This window comes from Electrophorus electricus, chromosome 6 (genome assembly GCF_041902795.1).
Source record: "Electrophorus electricus isolate QZ-2024a chromosome 6, ASM4190279v1, whole genome shotgun sequence".
Lineage (NCBI taxonomy): Eukaryota > Metazoa > Chordata > Actinopteri > Gymnotiformes > Gymnotidae > Electrophorus > Electrophorus electricus.
The window spans coordinates 14847167-14865000 of record NC_137502.1 but is presented as its reverse complement, the minus strand read 5'-3'; the positions used below and the strand labels follow the sequence as shown (position 1 = coordinate 14865000).

Below are 17834 nucleotides of genomic sequence, written 5' to 3'. Positions count from 1 at the left end.
TACACATGCACACACTCACACACCCTGCACAGTCACATAAGCAGAAACCTCAAAGCGAACCAAAAAATTGGCTTTGAGGGTACTTAGAAGGTAAATTACACACACACACACACACACACACACGCGCGCTTGCTGTTTCACTCCCTCCCTCCCTCCAACCCTCCTTCCATCCGACCCTCACCCTCGTAGGCTTTGGCTGCGTTGACGAGGCTGGCCCACTCCAGGCCGGCGGCAGTGTCAGGCAGGGGCATGAGGCCTGGGTCGAGCCTACGCACTGGGGGGACCTTATCCCTCGCCTCAGTCAGAGACAGCTCAGATGCAGACAAAGCAGGCACTGACACACACACACACACACACACACACACACACACACACGCACACACAGAGTTGTGTATTACTAACTTTGAGGGGATTTCCATTAACTTTTCCATTGCATTACTGTAGACAGTTAATGCTATGACTGCATCTGTCCATAACCTTAACCGTAACCCTAACACTACCCTCAGTAAAAACAAAGAAAGAAAATAATTTGGCTTAATTAGTTAATAAAATAAAAATGTGCTTCTTTTTTCAGTTTCTTCAGTTTTCCTTTTTACTTGTCAGTTTCGAGTAACGGGCTACGTGAGACATGGCACACACGGCCCTACCTTTCTTAACGGGCATGAGGCCCCCCTGGCTAGAGCCGTGGCCATGGCGACGGGTGGGCAGGGTGCAGGTGAAGAGCAGGTCGCTGGGTGCGGCCGTCCCGTCAAACAGTGGAGTGTTGGCGTAGCTGGCATCTCTACGGCCACTGCACAAACTCTCATCTGAGAAGGTGCGATGGAGGGTTCTCCGAGGTGACTGCAGCACGCACGCGTTCACAAACACACACACGCGAACAGTCTCAGAACATTTCCAGCAGTCTCAGAACAAACGTCTAGTTCCTTTCTCAAACTTATCTGGAGTTGGTGTTTTATTGAGAAAGTTTCTTTGGTAGGCATCTGTGCGTTGCAGTATAGTGACTTGGGGTTTGTGGGATATCTGTGCAGGTGTGAGCGCACTCACAGACTCCTGCTGTGGCGTCTCTGCGGGGTTGTCCATGATGATGAGTTTTTTCAGGTCATCCTCGATAGTGCTCTTGTGAGGAGGCCGGCGGGGCGATCGCAGGTCCCTCAGAGAGGCCCTTAGACGAGGCTGCCCAAACACGTTCTTGCTGTTCGTGTCCACCTGTCTGGATGGGTACAAGGGCAGGCACACACAAACGCGCGCACAAGCAAATGAGCAAATGAGCAATACAACACAACGCATTTTCCCGACGTGCATGCGAGCAGGGCCACTCGTACATACTTGCTGCTGCTGCTGTCCGGTGTACTAGAGGCACAGGTGATGACTGCTGGGCTGGCCTCTTCTTGGTGCCAGGCACCTGACTTGCTTTTACCATATAAGGACTTGGGGGCGGAGGTGGATAGCTGGATGGAGCCTGAAGTGGGCGTGGTGGAAGCTCTAAAAGGCTTGGGCTTATCAGCCATAGCAGGGGTCTTGTAGCCTTGAGGGGTGTAGCATGCTCTACACACACACACGCACGCACATATACGCGCATACATAAACATGCATGTATTTGCCATCTGGTCACAGGATTCAAAGCTTAAATGCTGAATGCTTAAAAGCAATCTCTGCAGGTTAAATTGCCTCGTGCACTGCTGTTCCAGAAGCCAAAAGAGCATATCGGTATAACGATATCGGTATAACGTTAAAAACGTTAATACTGTTGAACTGGATCCCTGCCTGTGTGTGAGCATGTGAGAGAGTGATGACTCATTATAATATTGCACTATGCTCCACTTATGTTCCTGCTACAATACTCACTCTGTGTCTCGCTCTTTCCTGTCCTGTCCCGCCCCCCCCCATACATCTCTCTCTCTCTCCCTCACCTCGGTTTGAAGCTGTCCGCACTGGCCGACCCAGGCGGGTGGAAGGTGCGCGTGCGGCAACCCTTGCCCTGATTGGCCGAGGCTGGCGCGACGGGTGATGACTCTCTCCTGCGTCCCTCCCCTCCAGGCCAGGGCGCCGTGGAGGAGAGCTCCTGCAGGCCGCTGCCGTGGAGGCTCTTGCGGGGCGTGCCCGCGTTGCTACGGCTCATCCTGGTCACCTTGGCGCTGGGCGCGGAGAGCGCCGCCGCGTCTATGCCGCTGTCGCTGGAGCCCCCCTTGCTCATGGGGTCGGGGTCGGAGGGGTCGCTCAGGGCACTGGAGGTGCTGACACCAACCCCGTCAAACAAGCGCTCGTCGCTATGGCTGCTGGAGGCGTTGCTGGACAGCGTGTTACTGCTGGAGTGGCTGGAGTACTGAGCCTCACCCTGGGTGGGCCGCCGAGAGAGAGAGGGAGAGAGAGAGAGAGAGAGAGAGAGAGAGAGAGAGAGAGAGAGAGGGGAAGGCACAGCGGGCAAGAGAGTGTAAAAGAGAAAGAGAGGGAGTTATTACCCAGTAAAATCTGTAAAACTGTAGAGTTGTCAGATGCTTTTATCCAGAATGACTTACAAAAAAAACCAAACAAACATGTCAACAGTAAAAGACAAAACAAGTGATAAGTATATACCTAGGAATTTGAAAATATCTTTACCATAAAAGACACGTCTCATCCTCTGAGAACTGTATTTTTTATTATAGATCTGTGGATCTTATCAAAGCTGCTTCTACAGCAAAGAAACATGTCCAAGTATTGTAGTCCAATAAATACATCAGCCAAACTTCTTTTTAAAAATACAGTGTCTATATAGACACAAAGATTTAGTAACAGATGGTGGCCATGGGGTTGCTATGGTAACTCCATGGCTGAAGCTGACCTCTTACCTTTGAATGGCGGTTAGGTGAGTCCTTCCCCTGCATGTCCTGACGAGTCTGTCGTCTCTGAGCTCCGCCTGCTGAAACACTGCGAGACGAAGCTGGGACATGCCACATGGGCTCTGTGAGACACAAACACACAGACACGTGAGCACACTCACAAACAATGAAATGTTCCGCACTGACCATGACCATGACCATGACCAAGTATGGCTGCATAAAAAATATGCATACGCATGAAGCAACAGTTACATAAAGTAAGCTCAACTGTCTGTCTGTCTGTGTGTGTGTGTGTGTGTGTGAGAGAGAGACACACACACATACACACACACTAAGTCTAGTATGGAAAAAGAAGTGCTAAATTCATGAATTACAGTTCTTGTTAAATCTCTCTGTAACAAACAAAACAGAATGTGGTTGCTTCCTCCACCAGATTAACCAGCCATTATACCATTTCAAACATTTCACGTAGCAACTGCAGCAACACTGAAGGGGAAAAGAAAGAACGGACAAACCCAAACACAGAGAGTCAGCTTTAGCAGCAATTCTTCTGTTCTTTTGATGTTTTTCTTTTCTCAGTTACTACAGACGTTTTTTGGAAGAAGTAATAGTACTAAAACACAGTACTGGTAATAACAGTTTTAAAACTAGATTTTAGACAAATGAAATATGTGTTTTACATTTTGGAATAATGATGAACTAACAGGGCTCCTCAGTAGGAGGAGGAAAAGTCCTTTACTTAACCAGCAGAGGGCAGAATGAACCCACTTCAGTCAAAGACTGTTCCTGGCAATTCTGCTGGCTGAGAATCAAATCATTACGCGCTGTTCGGTCTGATGATGTCTATATGTAGCTGTTTGCATGAGGACAAACATGTGTTAGTGTACTTGTTATATGTGTGTGTGTGTGTGTGTGTGTACCTGTCTTGCTGCGCTCCATAGTGCTCTCCTGGCTGGTGAAGCCAGATGAAGAATCCACACTGGAGCCATCCAAGGTCAGATGGGCTTCAAAAGGCTGGAGAGAGCGAGGGGCCGAGCCAAACCTACTCTCACACACACACACACACACGCACACGCGCACACGCACACACGCGCACACGCACGCACGCATGCACACGCACACGCACGCACACGCACACACACGCAATGAGAAACCGCAAGAGAAACCTGTATGTAAATCCTTAAGTTTGTCACTAGCGGCCTCACGTGTTCGCTGCCCTGGACTCTACCGCTGACATACACACAAAGTCCACGTGTCCAAGTGGACGGCAGGAGAAGTGCTGTTTGTGTATCTCCGAGTGAGTGAAGAAACGGGGGAGGTCTTATTTATTTACAAGCGACTGGATTGAGTGTCCATTTCATTCACTGAGCAGACACAGTGTGTGTGTGGCCTCCTCTCTAGAGGCCACCACTCTAGTGGCTTTTCCTAACACTTCTAGCCCACAGCTCTGCTGTCGAGTGTGCCGTGGGGGCCATAGAGTATAAGCGTAAGCTAATGTGGCAACTTAGTGTCAAAACCTAAAACAAACAGAACGAAAGAAGGTATTATTCCAGCATACTGTGGAAATGGCTTTCCTAACGCTGCGGCACACAAAGACTTAGCTGGAGTGTTCTCCTGTCGCTTCTGGAGTTCCTATGAATATTTGAAGAGTGCAAATTTGCAATGTGAAAGCCATTTTGGAAAAGGCGTTCTCCCAGCTGCATGCAAGAAACCAGCACATACCAATCAAAGACCAATCATTTTCTAAATAACCACAAATATATGAAATAACAACTGAAAACGCACATAAACCCCTAATTATACCCACAAACTGTAAAGAACATAATTAATACCCATTTAACCCACAGCTACAGTGTATTCTAACAGTTATTTTATATCCTGTTGACCTCAAAGAACATGTTTCTCCAGTTCAACAGGGAAACACACAAACACACACACACACAAAACACTCCACAAATGTCTGTACATGCTTTAACCTCCTATCACACCCATGTGTGCACGTGTACACATGCATAGACAATGGCTGCAAGTCTAAGGGATTGCTCAGCACTGTTTGTCTTGCCAGTCCATACACCCACACACAGACACACGAGGTTGACATCACATTCACTCATTATAATTGCACCTTAAACTGTCTCCACATCCCCAACGATCCATTTCTCGGATTTCATACCCTGTGGTACTCCCTTATCAAGCTGGGGGGTTGGTGTGTTTTTTGGGCTTCTTGCTACCCTGGGACGATGGGTGGGTTTTTGGTGCAGGAGTTGGAGAGGTGTGCTTGCCTGTCTGGGGAGGGCTTGTATCGGACGAAGGGGCCACTTAGTCCTGGGACCCCCAGCACTGTGGCGCTGAGGCTCGAACCAGGGCTCGAGAAACTGGCTGACGGGTTGCGGTATGGCAGCGATCTGTCGCCCCCTACTGGAGACACGCTGTATTGGTTCTCGGGGTAACTGACAGGCCTAAGCGAGAGGAGACAGACTGGCCGGTGAGAGGTGCAGACAGGAAGTTCAGTGTTTGAAACAGGAAAAATGATGTGACTAGTCACACAGTCTCACAATAATGTGACTACTTACTCAACCACATATCACACTAGAGTCAACACAAGATAGCCAAAAGATTTGGAGCTGTAATTCCACTGTGACTGCTGGATGTCTAACCTCTTAGCGGGTACGTGCTGGGGCTCACGGTAGGCGATGGGCACCAGGGGCTTGTGCGTGCGGCCATGGGCCGGCGTGGGTCCTGGGGGCGTCCAGCGCTGGGTGGAGGGTCCGCTGTGTGCCGTGGGAGGGCTGTCCCAACGCCACGCCGGAGTGCGCTGGCTAGAACGGTAGCTTGCCGCCACGGGCTCTGCTTCCACTGCCGTCTCCAGAGTCTTCATCTCATACTCCTCTGTGCAGCCCCTACACACACACACACACACACACACACACACACACACACACACACACACACACAAATTAGCATGCTCAGCAGTACCAGCAAACTGATTATGGAAATTATTGAACATTTTTTTTGAAACAAAAGACAAGATTTGAAATGAAATACCAAATATGAATGACTGTGCAGGTTCAGCCGCGGCTGTAAGCCGGGAACGAGCTGCAACCTTGAACGGTGCCCCGACTAAACCCCTCAGCCCCACGGAGTGCTGAACTAGTCCCCTGAACGCCAGGTGCCCTTTGTCTCCAGCCGCTCTCAGAGGCAGGACGAGGGGCAGACGCTTCAGGCTCACATCCTGTGGATCGTTTTCTGCTGACAGCTGGAAACCGGAGTCCGCTGTCTGTGTCCCGGCGCCTGTGTGGACAGTGCCGATGGGGTCTCTCCTTATCCACTTTGCAGCTTTGCTTCCTCCAGAAAAGCTGCCGCCTGCACAGGCCGGCCCAGCGCAGGACCCTAGCAACGGCACCTGCGCTAACTGTGGTTTCAGGCATTTAGCTGACTCTATTATCCAAAGCGACTTACAGTTATGACCTAACAGAAGGCGAGGGTGAAGAGCCTAACCATCATGGGTACAGCAGCCCTCCTGCCTAAAGCAGGCAGTCGAGGTAAAGGATGCGCCTGTTCCCCACGCTAATTATGCAGGACTGTCTTTCCGTTCTGGAATGGTGTGAGGGTGTGTGTGTGTCTGTGAGAGAGAAGGAATATGAAGTTGTTGTCCCAGCGGGGGACCGTGTGGGCTGTGCACTTAACCAGGGCCTGACCACATGTCAACACTGCAACCACTCAGGACACTGAACTCCACCAATACTGAACAGGACTACGCCACCAGTACTGAACAGGACTACACCACGGATCAGCACTACTCCTCTACTGAGCACACACAGAAAGGCATGCATATTTTATCAGCTTCTGTCTCTATTATGTGCTGCATATTATTGTTCTCTGTAGCACAGGAGAGGACATGACAGGAAAGGAAAGGACAAGACAGGACAGGATTACTAAAACGGTCCCTGGTACACGGTGGGTTCTGAGGGACACATTAACCCTCAATACTGCTTTACACAAATTATGCAGCATCACTGATCAGCAATGCTGACATAGGCAGAAGCGAACACACACACACACACACACACACACACACACACACACACACACACACACACAGTTCAATTCAGGTAATTCCCTGAGGCGTATGTTTTTAGCCTAACCCACCAATACAACAGCCTGCAAAAACATCTCTGTTCTGTTCTGTTCTGTCTGAATGCTGTGTGCCAACTATGAAATGATTACTTGCCCACAAAGTTTCAGAACAGAGACAGACTGTATTTCAAACCCATCACCGTAATAGCACAGAGGACAAAAAAATAAATAAAAAGCCAGAGAACTCATAAATACAACGTAATAAAATGGACCAAAAGCCACAGTTGGATGCAAGCCTGAAAAAAACCCATGAAATATAGCAGCAGAAAGTCTGCATCAGCTCTCTGCACAGACGGCCCTTCCTCTGCTAGCTGCCCGTCTCTCCACGCATCCCGCCGTCCCGCATGGTCTCTCCATGCCCACTGGGACAAACTCTTCTTGTCCTGCTCGTCTAGCGTCTCTTTGTTTCCTTTTCCCCGGTCTCTCCCGCTGGTCGGCACTAACCTGTCTGTGAGCAGCAGGATGGACCAGACCGCCACCGCTGTGCCATCTGACCCGCCGCCCCGAACAGCTGGACGGCAGACGAGATCCCGACGGCCGTGCGCACGCACGCTCGCACAAACGGCGCGTGCGCTCACTTTCCAGCTTCTGCCTGCGCCTCCTAATCTGTGTACGTCTCTCTCCCTCCAGCTACACTATGATGACACTCGGAGCGGGACAGAGAGAAGGAGCGGTGGAGGCGGGGGAAGGGGGAGGGGCGGTATCTTTAACACCCGCCTACTTGTGGATTTCACCGAAGATGTGTTCAGACACGTCCGATATGTGCAGACTCACCACCACTTCCCTCGGTGGCTCACTGCCGACGCGCGCGCGCGCACACACACACAACCCCATTTTAGATTAATCACCTTATTATTTATTTATTTATTTATTTTTGTGTCCGTTTCCCCAGATTCCAAGCTTTAATCTCATGCAATCTGTTTCCCTGGCGCTCTTTAACAGTAACGCGCACACATGCACGCGCACACACACACACACAGGGAGAGAGAGAGAGAGAGAGAGAGAGAGAGAGAGACAGAGGCAACTGAACAGGCGGAAGTGTGAACGAATGAACCTAGTGCAAATAACCGCGAGGAGAGCGGAGAGAGAGAGAGAGAGAGAGACGATGAGAGTGGAGAGACGTGGACCTGCACAGGCAGCCCGCGTTAGAACAGACGAGCTGCAGGACTAGAGTCACCTGATGAACAGCATCGCTCAACCACATTTCGGGGTTGGGGTTCTCATCATAGGCGTGTGCGTGCGCCAGTGTGGGTGGGTACGTGTGGATTTAAGAAGAGGGACAGGAAGAGGGAGAATTTCAAAGGAGTTCAGTTGTGTAATTAAAGTGCTACACAAACCCCCATATGGCACGAGAGTGTGTTACCAACCCCACTGCTGAGCAATTAGGCTCTTTCGAGCCCCTTCAGCAGAACAGGCCCATGATTACATGCTTTAAGTGCTGCACAGACGCACAAACACACACAGACTCCATACCCACACTGTGTGTGTGTGTGTGTGTGTGTGTGTGTGTGTGTGTGTGTATGAAGAATGAAGGCAGATGCTGCTAAAGAAAGACAGGCGCACGCTACAAGTAATGACATCTGTGTACCGCTTTAAACAGTTTCCTTCCCCTCTCCTCTTTACACAGCTTGAGCGTGCTCCTTCCCTCTTCATCCCTCTCTCCTCTCGTCTTCTCACTTTCTCCATTTCTGTCTCCCCTAGCTCCAACACTCCCACTCGCTGCTCCCCCGAGAACTTGAGTGTCTGCCTACTGTCACAAAATCTGGCGTGTGTGTGTGTGTGTGTGTGTGTGTGTGTGCACACGGGCGCGCATACTAGAGAGCACAGACTAGCACTAATGAAGACAAGGACCTTCTCTGTAACATCTAATCCATTCCGACTGCACAACGTGGTGAATAAACAGCAGTCAGAGACCAGCGGTACGTAAAGCTCAGCACACAAGCCATCTTTCAGAGGACAGGCTCAAACAGACGCTGCTGACCGCCGTGGTCCTTCAGTGTGTGTAGCACTCGGTGTGTGCTCGGGGTTGCGATTTATTCTGATTCTGCCGTGACGGGCGGATTGCGCGGGGGGACCTGGACGGGTTTTAATTGCAGGTCTAGACGATGGTCTGTGCGACTCAGGTAACTGCTGATTGAACCGTGCATTTGCGGCTCGTGTGGCCAGACACTCCGAAGCTACTGGAAGTGTCCTACAGGCTCTAGGCACAAGGGTGACCGAGAACCAGCTCTGTGCATGGCGGCATCCAGATGAAAACCAGGCTCGTCTTTCCTAAGAAATCGGCCATCGGTCCGGCGCCTCACGGCGACTTCACACCCAGGCATTTCCATTGGCTCACCTGCGGGCCCCGCCCTCCTCAAAGGGTGGTATTATGACCACCTTAACTGTGACGGAGGTGCGCAGCAGGTCGATCATCTGTTCATGGGTGAGCGTCACCGCGGCGACCTTGCAGATCTCCACCAGGCGACTGCCCTGCCGGAGCCCTGCCTGCCAAGCGAAGCCGTACTCCTCCACCTCGGAGACGGTGCCATCCAGCCGCACGTGGAAGCCCAGCTGGCCCAGGCCGTTGCGCCTGAGCGTCATGTCGACCGTCTCGCAGCCCGTGGTCAGTGCCTATTAGCGGTGGGTGGGGGGGACGGGTTGTGTGTGGCACAAAAGAGAGTCAGCATGTCCGTGGGAGACGTCTGTCTCGAATCACATTTCCAATGCAAAAGTAAGACAGTAGACAACGACTGTGGCTAACGGAGATAAAGCCCTTCACGAATGGAATAACAGAAAGCCAGGTTTGTACCTTCAGCCTCTGGACCACCTCTCTGATGTCTTGGGCCCCGCCCTCCGGCACACGCACGGCCACATGGTCGCCCCGCCCGTAGTAGATCTTGAGGGCCAGCCTCTCGGCCGTCCAGCCGATGACGTCGGCGCAGAAACAGTTGAACACCACCTCCTTGGTGGAGCAGTCCGCCAGCACCACATGCTCGCCGGAGATGGCCAGCACGCACGGCAGCTCGGCGGTGCCTCCGCCGAAGTCCTGGGCCACCACGCGCCAGGCCACTGCCGCTGCCGCCGCGCCCAGCTCCGCCCCCTCGCGCGCCCGGACCCTCTCACGGCGCTTGGAGGCCAGCGAGATGAGGTTGTTGAGCTTGCCGGCCGTGTCGAGCGGCGTGGAGCTGACGCAGTTCTCGGCGAGGTCGCGCAGGTAACCCTGGCGGGTGCGCGTGGCCATGGCGTGGAACTTCTCCGACTTGTGCGCCGCGTTCTCGGCGTTGATCACCTTGGCCAGCAGGAAGGTGCGGAAGGTGGCCGGGTCGCGGAAGGTGATGCCGCCGGGCGGCAGGGGTGGGCCGAAATGCGGGACGTCCTTCATGCGCGTCACGGCCACGCTGTCAGAGATTGGCAGAAAGGAGAGAGAGAGAGAGAGCGCCGGAGGGGGAGGAGGGAGAGAGAGAGAGAGAGAGAGAGAGAGCGCGCCGGAAGGGGAGGAGGGAGAGAGAGAGAGAGAGAGAGACAGAGGACCGAGACCATCAGGTACACCACGTCAAAGTTTAAAAGACCAGTGGCAATGCCTCTGACACCAAAATGGCAAATTTGTGATGCGCTTAAAAAAAAAAAAAAAAAAAAAAAAAAACCCGAAAGAAAGAGAAAAAAAAAGTCTGCCAAGGTAATGTGTAGTATCCATGGCAACTGCTGTCAGAGCCGAGTTGCTATGGCAACCTGCGTAGCCGTAGAGCTGTCCTGAAGCGGGCTCTGTGAGGAGAGTGACTGCTTACCTGTAGGAGGTGCTCTCTGAGCAGGGGTTGTGCACGCGCACAATGACGAACACGTGCTGGAAGTGGGAGCGGATGTTCTGGGGCGTGAAGGGGAGCGCGCCCGGCTCCTGGAATATGATGGTGACTATATCATTCCCGATGTGCCTCTTCCTTAACAGCTGAGAAAGAGAGAGCGAGAGAGAGAGCGAGAGAGAGAGAGAGAGAGAGAGAGAGAGAGAGCGAAAGAGAAGCAACTGAACAGGCGGACGTGCGAACGAATGAACCTAGAGCAAACAAACACGAGGAGAGAGGAGAGAGAGACGATGCCCTGGTGAGGGACGAGAGGGAGAGACGGTGAGAGTGGAGAGATGTGGACCTGCACAGGCAGTGATGCTCACACACACAAAGAAAAACAAAAAGAAGAGAGAAAAGGGTCTCCTAGAGGGAGCGGAGCCCTCAATCTGGCAAGATATTAAAGAGGGAAAACAAGAGAGAAACAGAGAAAGAGGAGAGGAGCATTTCAGCAGAGCTCCGCTAGTGAGTGTGTGTGTGAGTATCAGAGAAGAGAGAAAGAGAGTGCGTGCGCGCGTGTGTGTGAGTATCAGAGAGGAGAGAAAGAGTGCGCGCGCGCACGTGTGTGTGTGTGTGTGTGTGTGTGTGTGTGTGTGCGTGCTGGAGCCATAAGCACACTCTGCAAGAGGTTTTCCTTGCTCTGGTTGCAGAGCTGAAAAACACAATGCAAATACAACGCTGCCCTACATAACACACTCCCCGTCCTGTCCTCCGCGACACGATCAGCTGTGCGGCTGGAAGCATGGCTCGCGATAGCCGCTGATCGCTGGCCGCGTGTGATAATTTGTTCTGATAACGAGGGGGGGGGGGCAACCTAGGTGAATCTGACCACACAGTGAAAACGTGCGTGAAAGTGAAAGACCTGTGCATTATGCAGCGGTATCAAGAGAGATGGTTCCGTGTGTCTGTCTGCATGTGTGAACGTGACAGGTCTCCACGTGGAGAGCCGGCCGCCACCCGTTCCTCTGCAGTGGCGGGAGGGCATCCATTGGATGAGCCACCTTAGAGCTCGCTCACACACTGAGACTCATTCTCTCCTCCTCTCTCTCGCACGCAAGCATGCATACACACACACACACACACACACACACACACACACACACACACACACGCATTCAGACAAAAAAAGCTGACTCTAGTGCTCTGTCTGTCCAATGTGACCAGAGAGACTGTGCAAGGCTGTTGTTTACCCACCCAGCCTTGTGGCATTCCTCTCCAGATCTCTCCACCCCCTTCCCATGTGACACAGTGGGGAAAGGCACACATGAGCTAGATGAGCCGGTCAGTAGCTAAACATTGCCCTCTGCAGGCACCTCCTAGTACAGCCTAAGAGCATTCAGCATACATGGGACAGTGTATATGGGTCACAAGCGCGCACGCACGCGGTTTCAATATAAGGCACGTTATGGCAGCTTTCAGTATGTGAAAAGTAGAGTGGAACACAAAGACACTCAGCTATTAATTATTATACACATCAAGATGAAAAAAAAAAATCCATAGAGTGGGATTTCCTTGCCTGTACAGTAGTCTTGTCTGTCCAGCCGTATTAAAGATCTATCCTCGGTCATGATGGCATGTCTATTTTTAGGTGAAAGGCTATGTCAAATATGGTCTGAGCTAGTGACAGACGGCTTTCTCATTTCTAATACTGCATATTCCATCACGTCCGAACACGTTGTACCTGCTGTCATTTACATATTTCCGCTTACTCATCTGCTTTGCCATCTATATTTACTCATGTATCTCTGAATAAAGTCTGCGTGCTTCTTAATGTCTCTGACTCCGTGTCACTCCTTCTGAGAAACGTGCCCCGGGGCCGTCAGGGAGGACGACCAGACCCAGACAAGGCAGATGGTGGGACCGGAGGGACAGGGTTATGGAAAATGGGGAATCTTTCCTTACACAGAGGCACAAACGCACACCAAAAGGTAAAAAGACGCACGCTCAAAGATGCGCACGCACAGACACAAACACCCAGAGGGAGAGATGGCTTGTACGGATGGCGGTACACCACGGCTGTGTTATTAAGATCATGAAAATATGAAAACATGGCGAGTGAACCACACCCTGCTCTGATCGGCACTGGACATCAACGAAGAGAGAGAGAGAGAGAGAGAGAGAGAGAGAGAGAGAGAGAGGAAAGAGAGAACAAAGAAGCCTCACAGAACAAGCCCACAAAGGCAGAAAACGAAAGGAGACAGACACCTGGACTGACTGCATACCACTGCAATGCAAACAAGCGCACAGGCTCAAACCAAAGTCCTTCCAGCGTGTTCAGCGCTCCGACAGAGCGCCACGCCGTGTGCTTGGGACAGAGAAGACAGCGCTGTGGTGGCCAGGAGGGAGATGGAAGGGGGCACACCCACTCTGGGCAAAGCCTCTGGCTGTTGGTGTGTGTGTGTGTGTGTGTGTGTGTACTGAGGTGTTTCTTACCTGCTGGGGGTTACTGGGCATGTATGGAAGCAGTGTAGAAACATGAAACATGATCTCATAGCCCTGATAGGTGGTATAGAGGGAGTGCGTCCCAGTGGAGTCCGCTGTTCAAAACACACACACACACACACACACACACACACACACACACACACACACACACACACACACACACACGTATTACTGATGGTGAAGGCTGGGTATGAGGTTGCCCATGTTGTGGAGTCATGCCCAGCCTTCCTGACTAATGAGATCATTAGTAAACTAGCTGCAGTGAAATCTCAACTTCTCAGTCAATAGAAGTGACGCAGAACACACAGTTTCCCGTGTCCTCATGCAGGCATGCGTGTGCACGTGTGTGTGTGCGCGCGCATGTGCGTGTTGTGTGTGCATGCTGCAACATCATCCTTGGTGTTTTAGGAGGGTCAATTACTGATTTTTCAATGAGCCACCAGGTGAATCTGCACTTATTGTACAATTTATTCACATATAAACAGGCCCTTCAGACACGCAGTGTGTGAGTGTGTGTGTGTGTGTGTGTGTGTGTGTGTGTGTGTGTGTGTGCGCGCACCACTCACTCTTGGTGTTGACCTAGGCGGCGTACTTGCCGAAGCCCTCGAGACATGCAGTGTGTGTGTGTGTGTGTGTGTGTGCGCGCACCACTCACTCTTGGTGTTGACCTAGGCGGCGTACTTGCCGAAGGCCTCTAGACATGCAGTGTGTGTGTGTGTGTGTGTGTGTGTGTGTGTCTGTGTGTGTGTGCGCATGTGTGTGTGTGAGTGTGTGTGTGTGTGTGTGTGTGTGTGTGCGCGCACCACTCACTCTTGGTGTCGAGCTGGGTAGCGTACTTGCCGAAGCCCTTCAGACATGCAGTGTGTGTGTGTGTGTGTGTGTGTGTGGGTGAGTGCGCGTGCGTGCACCACTCACTCTTGGTGTCGAGCTGGGCAGCGTACTTGCCGAAGCCCTTCAGACATGCAGTGTGTGTGTGTGTGTGTGTGTGTGTGAGTGTGTGTGGGTGAGGGTGAGTGCGCGTGCGTGCACCACTCACTCTTGGTGTCGAGCTGGGCAGCGTACTTGCTGAAGCCCTTCAGACATGCAGTGTGTGTGTGTGTGTGTGTGTGTGTGTGTGAGTGTGTGTGAGTGTGCGCGTGTGTGCACCACTCACTCTTGGTGTCGAGCTGGGCAGCGTACTTGCTGAAGCCCTTCAGACAAACCGTGTCCCCCAGCAGCTGCAGGAACTGGCTGAAGGCAGGCGTGGCCTCCTCATTGTTATACATCTCCTCCTCCGTACTTTGCTCTGCCCGACACAGCAAGATGCCCACCTTGTGCTTCTGGCTCAACTACGGGGGCGCACACACACACACACACACACACACACACACACACACACACACACACACACACACAGAGCCAAAACATTGAAGAGACCACAGTATGAAACTCCAGAACAGAAATACAAACCATAAGCATTTTGGATTTAACATTTTTTAGCATTATACGTATGAGCCCCTTTAGTTTCAAATATAAACGTGACAGGCAGGTGTTTAGCCGGGCAGGACTGCTCAGCTAGATGGATGATGTTGGCTAAAGGCAGCGCTTGCTGAACAGAAATGTCCCCTCAATTCTCTGAATGGACAAGCCAGAAGAAGACCAGAGAAATGCACGGTGTCCCGCGCCTCACCCCTTGCTCGTCCAGTTTGAGGAGCTGCTCGGTGACTTTGGGGGTGTTGAGCGCCAGGCGCAGACAGGAGACGCTCAGCTCGGGGAGCACATACTCCACCACCTCCTTCAGGGGGAGGCCCCTCGCCGTGCCATGCCTCGCCGTGGAGGGAACGGCGTCCTCCAGCACTGAACCGCGCAAGGTCACCAGCTACAGCGACATGTGGACGCAGCGAGAGAGAGAGAGAGAGAGAGAGAGAGAGAGAGAGAGAGAGAGAGAGAGAAGACAAAACAACAAATTGACAAAAATATTACATAGCTCACTATAATCCTCCTGTACCATGTCAGGTCTGCATGTGACGCAGTGAGAACGGTGCTCTCTCTCTCTCTCTGGCTGTGAGATGCAGCTGTTTAGCTCACAGCATCCACAGCGTGGTGCCATTTCCCCACTACATCTACTTTAATGCCAGGCTACAGGACACATCCCACTCACTCTCTCGCTCTCTCTCACGCGCTCAGCCTCGTGGGAGCCGTAGTTCATCCTTCTCCATAAATCATCCGCTGCTGTATTCCACCAGGGTGTGTAATGGTGTGACCGAACGCGAGAGGCTCCTAACGTGCCGTCCTGAGGCACCTGCGTCAGGGCTGTGACGGCTCCCCAAACGGATGAGGCTTGAGGATGACGCGTGCCCGATCACCCAGACAGCCCTGCCCTCTGCCTCACCTCTGACCCTGGAGGTTCGCGCCAGCGTTTCTGCTGCTTCATTCAGAGCAGTTTCAGTGGGAGTGAATGGCTAAAGGAGGGTGGAAGTGTGCGTGGAGCTGTTTCTTTCAGACAGACTATAGCTGATGGCAAAGGCTTTGTGTGTGTGTGAGGGTGTGGATGTTTGGGTGGGTGTGGGTGTGTGTGTGTGTGTGAGAGACAGAGACACAGAACTGAAGCCACTGCATTGTTCAGGCAAGGTGATCATGATGTGCCCAGGCAGTCATGCAAGCCGGCTAAAGGAAGCAGAGCAACGGCCATAACAATACAGCTCAGCATGTTCTCTTCCTCCCTCTCTCTCTCTCTCTCTCTCTCTCGCTCTCTCTCACACACGCACAGACACACACACACACCCCTTTCCTCCGTTAGCTCCTCCATCAACCTTGTCTGTCTTTAATCCTCTCCTGTGAGGAGTCTTCCTGTTGCCTGGGCTCATTGTGACTTGATTGGGCCAAATGAAAAGAAAATTCAGCTGAACGCTTACTCAAGACTTCCCTCATTTCCACATTAAGACTGAGGTCAACCGAGAGTCAGTAGTGCACGCGTGTGCACATGCTCCAATCCAGTGTATGCAAACGCCTTGAAAACATTCTAAACATTCCATCCTTTAGCACTGGGAGCAACATATCAAGTAATAACTCTACATTTTCATTAAGCCCACAAATGACAAGAATACTGCACCACACAAAAGCGCTAGTAACGCTATTAACAATGTACATGGATCTGTACATTCTGTACATTGTGTACAAAGATATATACACAACCATATACATTGTACATTGTGTATATAAACATAATATACATATATTGTACATACATTGTTAATATATTTTTGTACATATATAGAATATATATTCCTCTATGCACCCCTGTTTTCTTTCTCCTCAGTTTGGACAGAGCACTCTCAACCATTTCACTACGAGTTATACTGTGTATGACTATGTATGTGACAAATAAACCAAACCTGAAACTTGTAACAGTGATACTAATATTAGTTACCAATCATTTAATTTCCATTTTCAAGAAGAGAAGGGAAGAGAAGAACAGATACAAGGCACAAGTCCCAGTAAAGCCCCAGTAATGGCTGTGAACTCACAGGGCTGAGCAACAGCTGCGCAGGACAACACCCCAGATTAGACTCCAGCGTGTATAGCAAGGGCCAAAATGCAACCTGATCGCTTCTTACATTATTCCTCACACAGACGCACACGCGCGCGCGCACTTCTCTCATACACACCTCGCTGGTGCGGAAGATGATGCGGTACTGATACTGGTCCTTCAGATCTTTGGTGTCCTCCAGTTTCTCTCTGCGTACACTCAGAGCCACTGGCCCCAACTTCTCGTCTGTCCCAAAGTAGCTCCAGTGCTCTAGAGTAGAGAGGGAGAGAGAGAAAGAGAGAGAGAGAGATGGTTGGCAACTGCTGCTGTTACTGTTATGATCCTTATTTGTCATAAGAATTGCAAAGAGCAAAGGATGGTAGAACAGGGGAGGGATGGATGAAAGCAAAGCTGACCGTGGAGCCAGAGTGGGAGAGGAGCGAGACAGCTGAGAGTGTGAGACGATGGGAAGATGGGAGAGGAGAAAGGAGCGAGATTAGCTAGGAACAACTTTAAACTTGATAAGGTCACTTTGAGCTGAACAGCGGCGCTTAATGTTCGGCTGGTTAACACAGACGAGCTCCCTGCTCTGAACGCCATGAGTGTTCCATTCCGACGCAACACAAGGCGTGAAAGAAAGATGTCAACACGAGAACCCCCCGTCTGAGTGACCTTGGGTACGCACACGCGTGCGGCGGGCGGGGGAGCGAGACGGAGAACATACTCCTTCCCGGAGGCAGCTTTTTTTTCTGCGTTTGCTCCAGATTGTTAGACAACACGGGCGACCGCAGCAAATTATGGCAAAGTGATACCAACAGGGACTCATTTCCGAGTGTCCTGTATGACATTGGCATGGCATTTCCCCTCGTCTACGGACCGGCCACTCTACTCGGGGATGTGGGTTCTGCTGTGCTGTAAGCACTACTGAAAGGGCAGGAAATGGCAGGTGAGTGAATCCTGTGGACTGGGCAGATATGAGATCTTGCACGCACGCACGCACGCACGCACGCACGCACGCACGCACCAATACCTTTTCCCTTAGCAGCACTAAATTACTAGCAGGGCGAAACTTCCGTTATCTCAAAGAGGCATGGCCTCCCGCCCTCG

The 17834-nt window shown here is 51.6% G+C and overlaps 1 protein-coding gene across 5 annotated transcripts in view; it reads right to left on the bottom strand.

Annotated features, from left to right (window-relative positions):
• The window catches only part of sipa1l3 (signal-induced proliferation-associated 1 like 3), a 55464-nt gene that overhangs the window by 4920 nt on the left and 32710 nt on the right, over positions 1-17834 (bottom strand). For 4 of the 5 annotated variants that reach the window (XM_081715644.1, XM_081715643.1, XM_035525335.2 and 1 more), the window contains 16 exons: positions 16867-16997; positions 14889-15077; positions 14373-14547; positions 13208-13311; positions 10724-10881; positions 9748-10336; positions 9295-9569; positions 5477-5719; positions 5102-5278; positions 3740-3861; positions 2829-2941; positions 1911-2335; positions 1327-1545; positions 1045-1210; positions 648-840; positions 182-334 (listed from right to left, as the gene is read on the bottom strand). In XM_081715644.1, coding sequence (XP_081571770.1) covers positions 182-334; positions 648-840; positions 1045-1210; positions 1327-1545; positions 1911-2335; positions 2829-2941; positions 3740-3861; positions 5102-5278; positions 5477-5719; positions 9295-9569; positions 9748-10336; positions 10724-10881; positions 13208-13311; positions 14373-14547; positions 14889-15077; positions 16867-16997 — 3432 coding nt within the window. The remainder of the gene's footprint in view (positions 1-181; positions 335-647; positions 841-1044; positions 1211-1326; positions 1546-1910; positions 2336-2828; positions 2942-3739; positions 3862-5101; positions 5279-5476; positions 5720-9294; positions 9570-9747; positions 10337-10723; positions 10882-13207; positions 13312-14372; positions 14548-14888; positions 15078-16866; positions 16998-17834) is intronic. The other variant, XM_081715645.1, reaches the window with a different exon arrangement.